This window comes from Grammomys surdaster, unplaced genomic scaffold, assembly GCF_004785775.1.
Source record: "Grammomys surdaster isolate TR1022 unplaced genomic scaffold, NIH_TR_1.0 126091, whole genome shotgun sequence".
Classification (NCBI taxonomy): Eukaryota; Metazoa; Chordata; class Mammalia; order Rodentia; family Muridae; genus Grammomys; species Grammomys surdaster.
In genome coordinates this window covers 861,390-880,645 of record NW_021620899.1, presented here as the reverse complement: position 1 = coordinate 880,645, position 19,256 = coordinate 861,390, and the positions used below count along the sequence as shown (strand labels likewise).

The following is a 19,256-nucleotide window of genomic DNA, read 5'->3' as shown; positions in this document are numbered from 1 at the left end:
CAAACACACAGCCCATTTAATCAGAACCTATCGACGGGCCCGATACCAGCATACTCTCCAAGCGATGCCTTAATGGAAGGATTATAAATAGATGAAGGAGGGAGAATCCTAAACTACCTTTGAGTCAACCAATCCACTGGGCCCCAGAAAGAATGAATAGCTTCCCTACGATTGTTTAAAATACAAGAGTTTGCTCTCCTTCCTGTACAGTTAGCATCTCTTCCATATCCTATATAATTAATCCTTTGCTCTATACATCATAAAGATAGGAAGGTCAGCACACCCCCAAATAGGGACAACACCTCGAACTCCAGAGAGTAAACTCTGTTGGATTATCAACTAGACCAGAATTAAGTAACAAATAATGTGAACTTTTCATCATTTACACATAGCTGGGGAAATAACTTTCATTATCTAATGAAGCTAAATGAAAAATCCTCGTACATTTGCTTTGGAATTTAAAGGTCAAGAGTAAAAATATAGAGAGATCATTATGTTAAATTAAATATATTTGATTTTTTCTGGTTATAACTATACAAGGACAAGAACAAATTATTTTTTAAATCCATGAATACTTTTTTAAGACCTGTGCATTTGCTTTTGAAGCACACAATGAAAACCTATTTAGTTTTGCTGTTACAATTAAAGCCTTTGGCTCCACATAGAATTAAAGTTACTTACTATCTCCCATTCTGTGGATGTACATTTTCATTGTACACAGCTAAGTTTTCATTTAAAAAAAAAAAGAGAGAAAAACATAGAGATGAAAAAATACGTTTTAAAAGTCCTAAATAAAAATAAGGTAGACTTACTAAGTATATGTACATGCTTTAATTCCTAGAATAAGGAATATAGTAGGAAAGAATCTTTAAGACAGCCAATAAACTCTAATTTAATACTTAAGCTACACAAAAGGGGGAAACTAAGATATGTACTTCAATATTAATACTTAAAGATGAAATCCATACTATGAATTTCTAAAATAGTTTCAATGACAAGGAAACTGAGAGCTCTTGTGGCCTACTTTAAGAAATGCCTGCATATACTGAAGAATGAGATGGGACTCAGCTGTACTGCAGTCCAATTCTTTTTGTCTCTGTGATAGTTTGCTTGCCCAATTTCATTCTGCCTCCTCTAAAATTATATTCAATATTTGGTCAACAATATTAGCGGAGGCAGGGACAATAATCTACATTACTTCTTTTCATTTATATTCTATTTTTGCTTTAACATAATAAGCTAATGCATGCCTTTGTCTTGGTATTGGATGGAATTATCTGCCAACATCTAGGCAAAACCCTTTCCTAATTTAAAATAACTACGAGGTTGCACATTACGCTAGTAAATTTGTAATCAACTTAAAGATAATGTGTTAAAAGTACAATTAAATGTGTCATAACAGAAGAAGGCCTTGGTAATTACAAACAGTGCCATGCTCGCTAGATTTTTAAACAGTAGCACAAGACTGTGAAAAATCGCCACCCAGTGATGCAAAGGAAAACTGCAATTTGTTTTTGTGTAAACTGAGTACCCTGGAGGATTACTTCAACTTCATTACTGAATGAACTCTTGCCTTCTTCTGTGAATACAAACTGGTTACACAAGGGAAAGCATGTTTTTCTACTGACCCCACTCCCCTTACTTTATGCTTATTCTACATGCTCTACAATCTACAAAGGCCAAAAACTTCAGAATCTTGTAAAGAAAAGAGGCTTTACAGAAACATGAACTAATTAGTTGTATATTACTACTCTAGATACTCCTGTTATCAGGTGAAGTGCCTTGGTTGTGCCTGGACCTGAAATCTCAAGTGAACACTAAGCAGGAGTACTAGGCTAAAGGAGAAGGGATTCTCAGGTGGAAAACAAAAGGAGAGGGGTGCCATTTTCAGGTGTAATTGACAGTGACCTTTTTAGAAACTGGTTCTAGAGGCCAATAAGGAGATGATCTAACCAATTCTGAATACCCCATACCGGCAGGAAACTGTTTCTAAGTCATATACTTTCTCATTGAGAAGCCAGATGATAAGAAAACAAATCCAAGCATTTTTGTTCCTATAATGTATCTGGTTCAGATGCTAATTTAAAAGTCTTATGTGGATATATATTGAATAGTTTTAGTGACAATGTAGCCCCAGGCTCACTGGTCCCCAGTAGGTGGTATGTTTGGGGATGTTATGCAACCCTTGCTAGAGGAGTTGTGGGGGGCTTGAGTTCACAGCTTCAGCTGCCTTCCAGCTCTCTCTTTGGTTCCTGTTCTGATCCCTCAGCTTCTTGACCTGGCCTCAGGCTCCCACACTGTCCCAGTTGTTATGAACATCTAGTCCTCTGGAAATAGAAGCCCAACGAAAATCTTTCTCTTATAAGTTGCTTTTAGCTGTAGTATTTTCTCACAGCAACAGGAAAGCAACTAGTACATATTCCAAAATATGTGAGTATGGCACCACGTTAACAATAAAATTATGAAAAAATAGACTGAACTTATCTTTTCAAAGTGTTTTCATATGGTATGCCCTGAGACTAAAGTAAATATTACATAAAGAGACTGCTACAGAATGACATGACTGCTGGGAGCCAAACTCAGGAAATTACCTGCTGTTCTGGAAAGCCTAGTCAGTACAAGGTTAAGAAAGGACGTTGTTTGGATCTCAGGTCCCAGGAACTCAAAGAACGCCTGGTATTTCCTGGGAGCCGGTTACTACAGTGGGATGGTCTTGGGCAATGAGGATATGACAGTGGGATGGTCTCAGACAAGGAGGATTCAATAGTGGGATAGCCCTAGGCAATGACCCTTGCCTAAACTTCCCGTTTTGCTGTGTCTTTATAACCTGCCCCTGAAATTAAAGTTGCAGAGCTTGATCAGAACCCCAGACTTGCTCTCATTCTTTGTGTCTCCTGTCCCTTCATTCTTTTGCCTCCTTCCCTAGGGTCTGGTAGAATCGGCTGTGGGCCGGGGCAATGACAAAACAGGTAGCTTACCACAATGAAAAAAATGTTAAAGTTTGCCATTATATTTTTTAAAGATAATACAATAATTCCTAGTAATGATTACAATTTTTATCAGTGAAGTCGATTAAGTCTGTGAATACTAATGATGTTTTTACTACAGAAACATTAGTACTATGAGCCTTCAACTTCCAGGAGGATAGTTCTATATAATAGTTTTAAAATATTTTAGTTATTCAAATTTCAGACAGTAAACAGTGAGGTAGCCAAATTAGGAGCCAAACTTAATGAGCAGTAATACAAAGCCAAATTCTCCTTTATTTTTTTTTAAGGTACTTTCATGTTTAAAAGGTAAAGTACACAATTTAATGTTTTCAGGGTTTTTGGTTTTTTCTTTTAGCCTTAAGCTATTGAGAAGGCTAAGCTGATTCCATGACAGGCTTCAAATTGCCTAGGACTAAGAATTGGGCAAGTCCAGGCAAGTCAGGCTTCAGGCAGCTAGTCAGAAGCTGTCCATCACCTGAGCTGAGGCAAGGATAATGGGTCAGTAGCAGTTTCCATACTTCCTCAGCAACAGTTTCCAGCCCCCACTGGGTTCTGGAACATCCCTAGAGGTAGAGCAAGATAAAGATCACCTACCCCAGAATTCCCCAATGTGCTTTAAATCCCTCACTTTGGGGTCTCCATCTTGGATTGAGTCCTAGTGTTGGTATCAGGTACTGTAAGGATATAAAAACTCATAGAGAAGCTTGAGACCCCCTCATCTGAATTAAGGTTGGCAGGTTCACAGGCCTAGTTCCAGGAACTAGCTGGTCACCCGAAGAAAGAATTAGCCAGGGGGCAACAGGTCATCCGACAAAGAATAGCAGAACTACAAATACAGGTTGATCAAGATACTCCAGGAAACGACTGACCACAGTGGGCTAGGTTAAGGTCACATTCCTGAGAAAAATGTGTACAGGATGTTTCCCACTCCCCACCTTGGTTTATGACTAACTACTGTTCCTCTTTTTTGATTTCCCCCTTTACCCCCCTGGTTTGCGTTTTTTTCCTTTAAATACCCCTTGCTCATGAGCCTCGGGGTCGACGCTCCCCTTGTGAGCCTCAGCCTCAGCTGCTGACTGAAATCCAGAAATAAAGCCTTTTGGCGGTTTGCAGCAAGTTCGGTCTCGAGTGATTCTGGATGGCCATAATCTCCTGTGGAATGAGTGGGGGTCTCCCCACTCCAGGGGCCTTACAGTACCAGCGTGACAGATCATCTCTGAACCCAGTGACATCATACATAGGTGACAGAGACCTATGCATCTGTTACCATGGCAACTGCCATACATTCCTAGAATCCACTTGGCTCACCTACCATCTTTACCTGTGAGCGACTATGTCACAACCCAAATAAAAGGCAAACCCTTCTGACCTCCCCTCCCTCTCTCTGTTTCCCCTTCATTTCATCGCCACCTTTGCCCTCTTCCCCCACAATAAACCCCACCTGGAACTGTATTGGCTCAATGTGGTCTGTTTGGATGCAAGCCGAGATTCTAACACAACACCCAGCATGCTGGATTTCTGCAAAATAAAGTATTCTTTGTGTTTACATACTATTTGAGTCTGAGGTTCGGTGAACCTGGACCCTTACACTATCACTAATGGCTTAGACTAAAACTGAGGACACGGTGAAAACACTGAAACTCTTTCTTCCAGCTCATGGAAGAATACATGTTCCAATACATGTGCGGAACATTAGCATTATCTACAGTCACCATGTTGTCAACAGTGTGTCACAACTTCATATGCCTCTGCTTTTATATCAACAAACAATTTAAGAAATGAAATGCTGACAGTGCAGCACTTTAAAACTGCAACAGTACAGCGACTAAAAAGACAGGCGCTGGCACCCGATTAACCAGGTTCATTCCAAATTTGCTTCATGCACAGCAAAGAACCTGGAAAATGAAATGCTCGGTACTTGGTGACAGTACCACATTACTTACAGGATAGTCTAAGTATTTTATGTGCATTTGGTTCCCACTAACCCACTGGGTAAGTAGTGATAAGATGCTCTGTGACACCTGGGACGGCTAAATAACTTCTTAAGGCTAGAAACCCTAGTAGGTTGTCAGCTCCAAGGTTCTACCTGTGGACTCAGTATTCATATCTCTACCTAGCTGTAAACCTGTGCAGTGCCTCTGCGGAAGATGTGAGATGACGAAACAGATGGAAAGAGAAATGAGGCAGGGAATGAGAGCAGACACCACACCGACTGACAGCATTGAACTTCAAGAGAGCTTACAAAGCCCACAGAACACCAGGTATACAAAGTTTTTGTTGTTGTTTTTCCTTCAATAAAAATCAATGAAACTGGAAACTCTGCATTTAAAATCAAATCCAGCTAACCAGACCCAAGTCTCAGCTCCTGAGAAACATGGAGGTCTAGGTTGATAGCTATTGGGTCATTTGAACAAAGTGTACGATCATATCAACTACACTACATATTTTATTGTTTTTCTAGGATTATGACAGAATCGATTCCTCTTTATGAGTGTCAAACTTCTAGACATATGGTCCCAGGGACAACATCAATCATCCTCAGTCCAAGATGGTCTTGGGAAAACTTGCTCAAAACACAGCGTGTCAGCTTTTGAGAAAACATACCATTAGAGTGGGGATAGAGCAGGCAGAACAGCTGGTACCCAGCATATTAGAGTCATTACAGTCTTGGAAAATTCCCTCATGAAATAGCAAATCAGGAAGCCTGTGAGACTTCGGAGTCTCAGTCAAAGATGCTTCTAATGCCAGTCTTCCTAAGACTAGGAAAGGCAGGCCACACCAGGTGGACTTCATCTGCTAAGACAGGTGCAAAGTAGACACCTACTAGGGCAGCTGTAAGGCAAACAATGAAACATCTGGTCAATGATAGCTACACGATAACAGAGACTGTATAAAAAGGAGAGCCACTTCACCCATGGGTGGATCTTGTCTCTGATATTACATGCTGGCAACTGAAGGGGTACATGTAAAAAGATACATAAACAGCTCTAGGAACTGTATGTGAGCTTGCTGCTGCAGAGTCACTGTCCTGTTCTTTAAATGAGTGATGGTCAGAGGGAATATTGCTATCTCTAAGTATGCACAGACAAAAGGAAAAACAAAAACAAAACAAAACAACAACAACAAAAAAAACCTGAGCAAAGTTCTTTACATAATTCTTAACTTTATAGATACTTTTAAAATACAAATACAGAACAGTGGTTGGAAAACCAGACTTAGCTGGAATAAGGTCCTGTGAGAGAAGTATATTGCCTCCAGAAGGCAGGAGTTTCCAAGAGGTCTAAAGGTTTTTCTGAAGTTTAGTTGTTAAGGGTAAAAGCAACAAAATACTACAGCTTTCAAGAAACTCTCACTGGGACTAACAAAGCCTTGCTGGCTGTCAGACACAAACTCCTGACATTGCAACAGAGAAGGGTCACAGAAACAGTCTCACACAACTTACTCTGAAATTAGAAGACACAGTTTAGAAGCCAGTAGTATCATTACCAACTAATTTTTAAAAATAATTTATCTACTTAGAATTTTGTTTCTTAAAGACTCACCTAAGAGGACAAATCCATCTGCTTCCGGTTCTGGCACAGAGGGCTTTTTGGATTCTGCAGGCTTTCGGAAGAAGTGAAACATAGCCGCTGCTGCTGCTATCTGAAACAGACATTCAGAGTAAGGTCAGCTCCGATGGGACCAAAATCCTGCTCTTCTCAGTAAGGAGCTGTCATAAAGGCGGCACAATAACGACTGCAAGGATCCTATGGCCAGACTGACAAGCATCAAACGTCCTCTAGATAGTAAAGGACAGAAGGTATAAAGCAAGATAGATCTGTTTACAGTCTAAAATCTGTGCCCTGAAAGTCTGCAACCTCTTTCAATTTCTGAAGATTCAGAAAAACATGTAGGAAAACACTCTATGACAGACTGAAATCAACTGATAACACCTGAATCAAGAGAATTTCACCATCCACAGAAGAAACAGTAGTTTGAGGGGAGGGAAAAAAAAAAGACTTGTCCAGGCTTCTTTTTTGCCATACTTAGCTGAAACATCATAAAGCTAAAACCACTTACAAAGAAAAGGAAGGCAGGAGCTGCAGACACCCTTTACCCCTTCCGTGCTTCAGGCCATGGTACTGTACCCATTATATACTACTGCCAACCCCAAATTCCCCTCTTGGTTTTGATGACCCACATCTTTGCATAGTCTTGTTGTATAAATGAAAACCCTTAGAAAACAATTGGGATAAAGACTGAAGGGTGTCAGGACCCGGCCTCAGGCCCTCTGAGCAAAGAATGAAGGGAAAGAAGAGTCCTAAGTGTAGAAAGGCCTTCAAAGTTTGGTTCTCATAAATTCCAGCCTAACATTTAACCTGAGGAAAAGCCCAGAGATGCTGAGCAGTGTTCTAGGATGTGTGCAGGTTTTCACGACCAGAGCTGCAGATCCAGGAAGGACACTAAGCCCAATACAAATAAACGGTAAAGGAGACTATTAGCTGTTGTCAGAAAACAGTTGGTAATTTCACTTTCTCTTTTTCTCTCCCTTCCTCACTTTCTCCCTCCTTCTCTCCGTCTATCCATCCTTCCTTCCCTCCCTCCCTCCCTCCCTCCCTCCCTCCCTCCCTCCCTCCCTCCCTCCATCCCTCCCTCCCTCCCTTCTCTTCCTTCCCTTTCATCTATGGTTGTTTGGGTTTTGTTACTTTTAAAAACAAAACAAACCAGAGTTTCACAATTAGTTAGCCCTGACTGGACTGGAACCTACTTTGTAGACCAGGCTGGTTTTGAACTCAAGAGAACTATCTTCCTGCCACTGTTAGCCCCTAATCCCCAGAGCCCAGAGATGAGATTTAAAGTATGTACCACCACACCTAGCAGATTTCTTTTTTAAAAGAATTAAAAACTGGGAAAGACAAAAAAAATCAGCCATGAGGAAAAGATAGTATTTCAATACAGGAAGATGATACTCACCATAACTTCTCAAAGATAGAGCTTAACTGTAAACCATGATACAGCCAAAAAAGAAAAAAAAAATCCTGGAAACAGGCTGGCATCCCCACCCCATCTCCACAGAATACCAGGAGACATGAGCTCTGTGGGAATGAAGAAAAACAAGATGAAAAATCAAAACAAAGATGAAAATGGTGGCCCATGTCTAGAATCCTGGCACTGAGGAGGGTGGGCGGATGGAGGCAAGCTCTCTGTATGGTACAGAGGCTCACCTCACTCATCTGGCATCCTGAGCTTCTAGAATAGGTGGGACAATAGGCACCTACCACCTCTCCAGGAACAAGACTTCGAGATGGGTATGGCCCTCATGCCTCACTGGACAACGACAGGAGGACCACAGCCATTACAAAGTCCCCTTCAATTACTGGAGGTCAGGCCTCTACCCCCATCTTCACTAGACTAGAATTGCAACAGCCCTTCTATACTTAGAGAAGGGAGGAGATGTCAGGGGCAGCCCTACTTACACACTGAAGGCCTAAAATCAGCCATAGGCCTAAAATCAGCAATAGGCCTGTCATACATGTATACTAACACCAAGTTTTGGGTCTCTATGGAAAAACATTGAAACAGATGGCTATAAGCTAATGTAAACAGACAGCTTTTGTGGAAATTTACCAGCCTGAGTAGTCATAGACCTTGTAAATAGGTAGCCTTGGCAGATAATACCAACTTAGATAAGGACAAGTGAATCATAGGCAGAGTCATAGTGACCTGTCCCCTGAAACTTCAACCAGCCGATACCCTGTTCTGAAAGATATCTGTATTCCCCCTGAACACCCACACTCCAGTGTCATCCCCTTCCCCATGTCCTGCCTTTTTGTGTTTATACCCCCTGTGTGAATGAGTAAAAATTACGATTTGATAAAAATAAATAAATTATTTAAAAGAGAGAGAGAGAGAGAGAGAGAGAGAGAGAGAGAGAGAGAGAGGCTTCAAAGTGTAAAGTGAGACCTGACTCCAAAAGTTGTCCCCTGACCTCCACTCATGGACTGTCGTATTAACGCTCCAGCATGAACACACACACACACACACAACCAAAACACCAACAAAACCCTGGAAGACAGGGAGGTCTTAGAACTTCTGACAGCACTAGAACTCCTCAGTACTAGTCAAACACATTTGATTAATTCCACATCCATCTTTATGAATCCCCAACTTTCCCAGGTCTTGTTCCTCTGTTTTTCAAGACTTCTACAAAATCCCCAACAGTTAAGGTCATGATTTGATGTACTCTGTATTTCTATTTGCACTACTGGTGCCTGGGACAGAGACAGACCCAGCACTGCTGCAGCGCACTAGACTCATATTTTGGGAGGAAAACTGTCATCTCAGCCTACAAGTCTTCTGAGATGATCATTAGCAAGACTTTAACCTTAGAGCAGCAGCTGCAAAGTGAGCCAGGCCTGTAAGCAGCACTGCTGCCGAGTGCTGCGTCTGATGGACAGGAAGATGATATCCATGCGAGCCCTGATATGTTCCAGCCTCTTTCCCTTTTCCATTACTTTCAGTATTTTGTCATTGCAAATAGGAGAAAAATCATAATTTATTTTTAAAAAATCATTATTTGCTATCTGCAACATTGTTCCTGGCTAAGTTAGAAATATATCCTCCTACCAGGCAGACATAGGATCTCAGAGATAGATGGGGACTGACTTCACATTCTCAAGCTAGTTAGCTTTATTAGCATATTTAGGTGTTAAATAAACATTTTAGTTCACAATCATTCAGAAAATAATCTCAAAGTTTTAAACCAATTTGTGTTTGGGACAGACAATCTCTGTGTAGAAAAGTAAAACCATTTTTTTATGCATTCAACTCAACCAAAGCATAAAGGACAGTGTACTTACTTAATACTACACATAGACCACACCCAGCAGGTGTGCCAGATGCCAGACAACACAGATCTCATAGCTCTGAAGTTGAGGGATGACAGCATGCATCATATAATTATTTGTTCATATTATTCTGAGGATTTCCTTTTAAGTAACATCACCCATGGCAAAAAAGATTAAGACAAAAAATTACTTTGCTCGAGTTTATTGTCTGTTTAATTTCACTAGTTAATATCAAAAGTGAAATTTATGCACTGAAATATAGCAGCCACTTTACTATAAAAGATATATATGTATATTTGTAAACATTTTTTTCTTCAAGCTTGTGCCAAAAAAGTCAATAAATAATGGATTTTATACTACTGAAAAATACTAAACAATATGTAATTATCCTCTTTATATGATAAGTATGAAATGTACAACTATGGAAATAAAATATAAGTGTAGATGAACATTTACTAATTTCTGCTGAGAGTTACAAAATAGAGTAGGGCTTTTTGTAGTTTTAATCTAAGACAAGAATTCATTAATCAGCATAAATCATTTCTGAAAGATCACTACAAATTCTAAAAACCCTGGCAGACTGCTTTTTATGCCATCTCATGGGTAGGGCATCAATACAAATGGAAGGTGAAGAAAGGTGGTTTTTGGTTGTTTTGTTTTGTTTTGTAAGAAGAGTCAATAGGAATAGGGTGTCTACAAGACCCCAAAGGAACTAGCCTCACTAGAGAAGGTGATATGTAGATAAGCCACAGAAATCAAGACTGCAGAAGAATGAAGAAAAACTACTTAAAAGGCTAAAAAGTCAAAAAATACTAGAATATGTAGAACAGCATACCAAGATTTGTTGAATATTAAGTTCATATACTTTAGAAGAATCTTGTACAAAGATTAAACTTTTTAAACAATGTTGCAGAGGTTAAGTGTGATAACTGTTGTTTTTCTCTCAAAAGCTAACAAAAACTGTCCTCTGTCTTCAAAATAAGCAAACGAATACATAAAAACACTTTAGCTTTTCTGAATATGGGAAACTTTTCATGGTTCCATCTTTTTGATTTCTATTTCCTCTTCTAGCCAGGAGTGGCTTGGAAATTGCCTCAGAATGTGTTAGACAGCACAGAAAGACTCAATTTGTTGGTGGCGAGTGCACCATCCCTCAAAAGGCTTTATATTTTTATTACTGAACCAACCAACCAAGGTATATCACAGAAAAGAAAAATCAGATTACCAATTAAGCATGCCCAACTGTCTAGAGAATGAAGACATTTTCAACTTGATATGGCACGGTTGTGACTCGGACACGACATGAAGATGTGTGCCATCTCATATGCAACTCACTACGGACCCAGCTCAGTTCTTTTCCCTTGTCACCTACTCAGAGCTGTATTGGATCTTATTACCAGTTTTCATCTGAATCTGTAAGACCATTTGGCCTCTGCTGCCATCAGGAATCACTCCCGGGGTCTGGGCCCGAGCATAGAGCAGGTCACAGGCAGCAGCTCCGTACCCAACCCCAGAAAACCGAGAGAAACAGGGACTCCCAGGAGCTTGAACTCACGAAACATCCCAGGTAAAAATGAACACCCGTGATGCCTGCTGTTAGAAGTTCTAATCCAGATGTGCCAGTAGCCAGGACCCTCGCCCTTACCCTCACCCCCTACCTTTCCCCACCTGCACAATGTGCTCTGAAGCTTGGCAACTGCAGATAGACTCAAAGCAGTGTACCATATCTTCTGAAGAATAGCAGGGAGACCATAACTCAAGCAGTGTACCATATCTTCTGAAGAATAGCAGGTTGCAGTCCTCCTCGCCCCCACGAATAACTAGGACCCGCCGGTCGGGTCAAGTGACGCCCAGACATTGGGCTCGAGGCACGGACCCCTCCGGACGGACCCTCATTGAGAGGACGTGAGCACAACATCAAGATTGAGTGAGACAGAGATCGTCGCCCATAACCTGTCGTCTTCGGAACCAGGTTGATTCTGCCATCAAGAAGACTGTTGAAGTTCATTACCATCAGCTGAAAATTGAAGAGGATCCAGAAGTGACTCCGCAGGAGACTGACACAGCTGCCAGCTCCCCTGCCTCCCCCTACGGTCGACCCCTAGACTTCCACACCCTCCGGAAGGGTTCCTGGTATGCCTGGCTTTGCCCTCGTTTCTCTCGCTAGAGAGCTTGGCCTCTTGGTCACCCCAACAAAAATTGGCTTTTTCCTAAACCAAGACTGCCCTTGATATGGCCGCTAACATTGGGGAGCCTTCCTTTATGACAATATTACACCCCAAACTGTCAAATGGTTGGTAACTTGAACATTTACAAGGGACTAGGATGGCTGTGAGTTAGCCCAATGACGGGATTACTGTAGGTCCACTTCCCAGGGGCCCACCCAATGCAGCCGAAAAGGAGTGCGTGGTGCTGGGAGTGGGTGCAGCCTACATGGCCTAAGACAGGGCTCTCACCCTCCTTTCACCCACATTGGAGTCCCTTGACATTGCCCATCATCGACAGCCTAAAACCTTCGACCATCGATGTGACTCGTCTCACATCAATGTTTTGGGGTTGTGAACTTGTCTAAGACCCCCCATAATTAGACATCCAAATTCAAAACTCACATAGTTGGGATTGATCATAAGACGCCTTCTCTAACTAAACAGAGAAGGGGGAGATGCCAGAAGCCAGGACCCTCGCCCTTACCCTCACTCCCTACCTTTCCCCACCTGCACAATGCCCCCTGAAGCTTGGCAACTGCAAGATCCTGCTTGGCAACTGCAGATAGACTCAAAGCAGTGTACCGTATCTTCTGAAGAATAGCAGGGAGACCATAACTCAAGCAGTGTACAATATCTTCTGAAGAATAGCAGATAGATCATAATTCAAGGCAGTGTACCGTATAGACCATGACATGTTTCAAGGCACAGGCCAAGAAGATTCTGTACTTTTCCACCACCTGACCCCTCTTACCCCCTCCCCTTGTAAAACATGCTATAAAAAAGCATTTCATGTTCAAAAAAAAAAAAAAAGGAATCACTCGCGTTTCCATTAGTGAAAAGACACACGGTAAGGCAGAGTCAAGCATGCCACAGCCTCACTTTCAAGAAATGCCATATTCCAACTTAACATTTCTAACCTTTGCACTTGTAACCTGAATTGAACGTGGAAGCCATGTAACTTTGTATATGTCAACAGAAAATGAAGACGTTTAAATGAAATGTACTCTCCTAACATGACTTTATGAATGTTTCAGTAAACTGGTACCTTTCAAAACACTTAAAAATATTAGTCAGTTGGATAATTATGTATTACAAGCTACATATACAGCATCAAGCTATAGGGAATTCTGAAAGAGTGCAAGGAACCTCCAGAGACCTGCACAGTGTAGGCACTGTAATTGTCCAACCAGGGGAAGTGCTCCCCGATTTGTCCAAGGTGGAATGGCTGTGGAGTCCCTATCATCATCCATCCAAGTCTGTGATTAGCAGAGTATCTGGAACAACTATTTTCAACAGTCCTGACTGGGGCTGCACCTTTAGAAGTCAGGGCAATCAGCTCCAATCTTTCAGAGATGTCTCAGTGCATTGGGAAGCGCTCCAGATGGCTCGTGCTGGCTAAGGCTAATCTGACTCTGTTTTACTGACAGTCATTTTGCTCAAGAAAACTAGGGAAGCAATGAAGAGTGTTAACAGCTAATTAGAAGTCTGACTACCCCATCTCCAACATCTTTTTGTATTTACAGGAAGATGAACATCAAAGGAAAAGGTATAAACATAAAGAACTTTTTATTAATGCTAACAATTTCCACAGATCCCAACTGTGCTTTAACAATGCCCAGGGAGTGATACAAGACAGTCTCACAGTGATCCTATACAGTGTATGTTAAATAGAACCAGTGGTCTCTGTCTACTAAATACCCTCTATAGCTTGTGTTAGGAAGACCAAAACTGTCTTCAGACACTAACAAAAGCTCCCTGTATAGCAAAATTGTCCTTAGCTGAAAGCCAAGGCATTTGATGAAAAGGATTCCTCCAATATTTACCACTGAGCAAAGAGAGCACTCTGGATAAAAGAAATTCCCTGAGACCCAGGAATGTGAGACTTTACCTGGGATGAAGAACAGTGTCCTTTTCTCCTCTGTGACTGCAGGCATTGCATAAATAATACGAGCAGTGTACTAGTCCTGATGATGTATGCCATCAGCACCTGCTGTGTGATGACTTCCAGTCAGGGGACACCGTCAAGTCAGAGGCTTTATTTAAAACAAAACAAACTTCCCCTCTTTTTACTCACTGAAGTGGGAAACAATATTTGTTACCACGTTTGTGTTCACACATGCACACATGTCAAGGTGCAGATGTGGAGCTCAGATGACAACGTGAAGGAGGTGTTTCTCCATCCACTGTGTGGTACTGGAGATCAAGCTGAGGCCGGCAGGCTTGGCAGCAAGCACTTGTCTGCTGCACCACTGAGCCATCGTGCAAGGCCCCAAAGCATACCTTTCTTTTGTGAAACACTGGAAGTGAAACAGAGCCTAAAAAATCAAGTTATTGACTTCTGAGAAATTATAAGTTGCACTTGCAAATTATCAGCTAGGTCTCAGTTATTCACTAAGAAGATAATTCTCTGCCTTTTGTATCATATGGATCCTTTTAAGTTAATGATTCAACAATATATTTTTCTGTTTTAGAAAAATTACAAACACAATTCTACATAAATACCAAAAGCAACCATTGATAGTTAAGCATAAAACACTATACAGATAGTCAGAACAATAATGTCTACTCTATTTAATTGTGCCACTCTGAAAGAAAAACACATTATAAAAGGATCCCACACAATGTGAACACAAAACATCTCTCCAGTACAGCCAATCTCTCAGGTAAATGACCATGTATGGTAATGGAGGAATAAAGTCATCTGTGATAATTAGCATCCCAGTGCCCCAATTAGAACTTAAAACAGAAAAGGCTCTGTAAGCGGAGCACAGGACTTGTCTAATTTCAAGTTCAAAGAATTACAAATCAGTCCTCATTTTGCAACTCATTTAGATTCCTTTTATAGTCTAAGCCACAGAAGACACAATTACTGCCTAGAAGAGCCACACATGGTTAAGGTTTATTAACCCCTAGAATTGAATGAATCAAAGTAGTATGTACATTCATCTGACTTCCAGGACTAGACGCAGAACAAGGAGCTGCCAACAATAGAAAGCTGCAGCACCAACCAAGTCCCTCCATCAATAAGCTCATCAGAGTGAGATCTACATAAGCAAGATTACATAAGCAGGGGAAATGTGGGTCCACAGACTAATAGGAAGAGTGTCTGTCTGATGATAATTTCCCACAAGAAATAGATGAAAATGTAGAAAACATCTTATTAAACCCACATGAGTAAAAGAGGTCATGATCTCTTATCTATCTAGGCTGCTAGAGAGAGCTGGGTAAAACACGACCCAAATGGATTCAGGTACTGCAGTCTCAGGTAATTCCTTCTGAGCAAGCAGCTTATATTTTCTTTCCACATTCACCATCTCGGTGCTCATTACCATCAAGATGCCCCACAGAGACTTAACGACGATTTAGCCATTCCAAGAACAACTTTTGGTACTTAAAGTTCTTAGGGTTCACAAGGTCTAAGATTCAGTGCTTTACATACATGACACCAATGCTTCTAACAAGAATTCTTTAAAGCTTTGTTTTCTCTTCTGTTAATACAAAAAAGTCGAGATCTGAAGGGTTGAGTAATCTGTCCAAGACAAATTAAATAAAACATATCAGAACATAACATACACTTGTCTACTTCAAAGTCTCTGTTCCTCACTCTGTGCCATTTATTCTCCTTTAATAGCCAGGCCTCAGTCATACTCCCCAGCATATCCATTCCCTATCTCAGGAACAGTATTATGGCCCAACCAGCTTCTAGAGGCAGAATCCTAAGGATTACCTCGGGTATCTTTCTAATATAGTGAAGTCTCAGAAGCCATATTTGTAGTCAATCCTTTGGGCCCTTTTACACCATATCTGTTTGGAAGAATATAGTCAAGTGACTAATTAGATAAGTGGCAAATTATCTTAAATTTTTTAGAAGATTATATTTCTCAAGAGTTTGGTGGGATGGAGGTCTTTGTGAACAATAACACAACATGGTTTGGCTACTAAAAAAGTGATATTGTAAAATGACGAAAGGTGATTTGGATTCTCACAGCTTTAATGTTCATGGTTCCTGTCCTTTGTGATATTAATAACTTAGAACTGAGTCAACTCAGAATGGCTCTTTTCTGTAATTTTTTCCTTACATATTTAAGCTGTAAAATGTAATACAGTCCAAATACTTATCAGTGGAAAGATGAATAGACAAAATATGGTATATTCATACAATGAGGTTTTATTCAACTTTAAAATGAAATGTACCTCTAGCACATACTACAACGACAACATAAACCTTAAAGATATTGCTAAATAAAATAAGCCCATTCAAGAGGGAAAATATTGTATTCCTGCACTTGCATGAGACACCTAAGAGTAGCTATGTCATTACAGGTAGAAAGTATAGATGCTAAGGAATGACTGAGTTATGGACACAGAATTTGAGTTTTGGAAGATGAATTCTGAAGATGGAAACAGCGTTATGGTAGCATAACAGTATGAACTTAAGAATACACTTAATTGCAGGGTTAAAAAGAGTTAAGCAGTAACTTTTAAGTTATATATATATATTATAACAAAATTAGTAAATAAAGAAGTGATGTTCCTTGTACCCAAGCACATTCATTAGGCTATTCCCACCCATTCGCCACTGTGAACTCTCAATGTTTCTCCTAAAATACGAAACTCACCATTGTACCCTTCTCCCACCACCATTAAGCCGATTCTTTGACATCGCATTTAAGGAAGACATTCCTAGATACCATTTCAAATCCCTTCCACCCCTTACTACATGTCACTGCTACTATACATTAAAGCTTTGGTTAGTATACAGTTAAATTTGTTGTCTTCAGCAACTAGGATTCCCCCACAAGCTCTCTTAAGTAACATTCGTGGGATGAAAAAACCAGGCATGGCAGTTCTTACTATTAGCCAAAAATAACACTAGTGCATATATATTTCTGGTAACATGAAAAATCAGATGTCTAGAAAAACTGTATATTGGTACAACCTATATAAAAACACTAGGATATGTTAATACCATTTTTAAAATGCATTGCCAAACCATTAAGAGATAAGGAAATTCTACTGAGGCCAGAATGAAGGAAGGGCTAAAATTCTATGGAGGATATCCAAGTACTAACAACTAGTATCCTTCTCATGACCAATACTGACTTCTGACGGATACAAGCCTGGGTTTTAATGAACCATGTCCCACAGTGAACAGGCACAAAGCCTGAGGCCAAACATTGTGCAAAGAAGAAAGCAAATCTTTTCTTGAGAAACACATCCTGAAACCAAACCACAGAAATCAACTTCAAAAAGTTCCATAAGACATGAATCTATAATTTTAAATTACCAAACAAAAAGAAAAAAAGTGCCAGAGCAAGAAACTGTCAGTTTACCAAGAAGGACTGTGGGTATCACAAATAGCATATAAAGATCTATCTTAAATCTGAAATGCATGAAAAGTTAAACCTAGGGCCAGAGAATGAGAGGCGATCAGAATCTCAGAATAGGATGATCATCTCTCATAATAATGGTTATATATGACAAATCTATAGCCAATATTGTATTAGGTGAGGAAAACCCAAAAGAATTTCCACAACAAAACAAAACAAACAAACAAACAAACAAAAACCTCAGGAACAAGACAAGGGTATCTACTTTGTTGACTCTCGGTATACTCAATACAGTACTGGATTAGCTAGAGCAGTAAGGCAAAAGAAACAAGTAAGAAAGTTACAAATAAGAAAAGAAGAAGCAAAACCATCCATACGTGTTCCTGTTATGACTCTCTAAGAGATCCTGAAGATTCAACCGGGAAACTCTGAGAAGTATAAACACATTGGGTAAAGGTCAGGATACAAAATCAACATATGGGAATTATAGCCTTCCTCTATAACAATGACAAGCCTACAAGGAACAAAACCAGAAAGCAAAGCAACCAACCAACCGAAGCAAGCAAGCGCACACTCTTGGACTAAGCCTCACTGGTGATGTGGAGGATCTCTATACTGAAAACTTGAAAACGCCAAAGAGTGAAATTGAAGATAGAAGTGTGAGTGAAAATTCCTGAAAAGAAGCTGTGTCTGGCTTTAACAAAAACTCCTGGAAGGATTCTATGTGTGCAGAGACTGATGGACTTACTGGGACTTAAGAACTATGAAAGATTAGAATTTTTGTAGGTTTAGAGACTAATTACTTATCTTGGACGAATTTTAGCCTTCTGGAAGAGCCATGCCTTGTCCCATCTGCATCTGAACTAACACCTCATGGTAATAAAAACCTCGTAGAATCTATTAACTTAGCAGAACACTAACTTCGATCAATCCAAGAGCTAAGAATGTCACCAGACAACATCTTAGGCTTATCAATCTTTTTGTAGTCACCAATGTATTCTAAAGTCGCCTTTAAAGTTGATTTATATCTTTCATTAGTCTGTAAAACTACAAAAACTCCATTTAACTGCTTCTATGGTGGAACCTGTAATCAGGGGTGGCCTCCATATGTGTTCCTGGACCATGATCACCCTTATTGACTCTAGAATAAACTATGTCTTATTCTCTTTAAGATGAGAACTGTGTTTTTTAGGTCCACAAGTAAACTTCCCAGGTTCATGAACTAGAGGAATTAATACTGTGAAAACGGTTATCCACCCTAAAAGCAATCTACACAGTCTATATAATATGTGGGAAAATTCCAGCAACATTCTTCCCAGAAATGGAAAAACAACCTTAAAATCCACACATAAGCCCAAATGGCCCTATATGGCCAAAGCCATATGAACAAAAAGAATACTGCTCTGCAACAGAGTTCAAGTTACATCACAGATCCACGGTAATGAAAAAGGCATGGTCTTTACACAGACAGACACACCTTCAAAATAGCAGATCAATGCAACTATGGACATCTGAGTTCTAGCAAATATGTCAAAAACACACACTGGAGAAAAGCTGGCATCTTCACCAAATGGTGGCAGGGAGTCTGGGTATCTGCATGTAGAAGAATGAAATGTGAACCTTAAATCCAACATGGCACAAAAAGTAAATGCCAACCAGATCAAGGGCCTCAACCTAAGACCTCATACTGTAAAACCACTAAAGAAAAAAGGAGGGAGTTCATTTCAAGATAAAAGCATTGTAGAGACTTTCAGAAAAGAATTTCTATCACTAAGGAGATAAAACCAATAAACAACAAATGGAACTCTTGAGGAAAAAAGTGTTTTGTATAGTAAACTGTCAAGTGAATGAAGTGACAGCTACAAAGGGGGAGAAAAATCTTTGCTAGTTATATATCCAACA

The 19,256-nt window shown here is 40.2% G+C and overlaps 1 protein-coding gene across 2 annotated transcripts in view; it reads right to left on the bottom strand.

Moving 5' to 3' along the window:
- Umad1 (UBAP1-MVB12-associated (UMA) domain containing 1) overlaps window positions 1-19,256 on the bottom strand; it is a 531,474-nt gene that overhangs the window by 142,884 nt on the left and 369,334 nt on the right. For both annotated transcript variants that reach the window (XM_028755973.1, XM_028755972.1), the window contains exon 2: window positions 6,533-6,632. In XM_028755973.1, coding sequence (XP_028611806.1) covers window positions 6,533-6,614 — 82 coding nt within the window. In that variant the 5' untranslated portion in view covers window positions 6,615-6,632. The remainder of the gene's footprint in view (window positions 1-6,532; window positions 6,633-19,256) is intronic.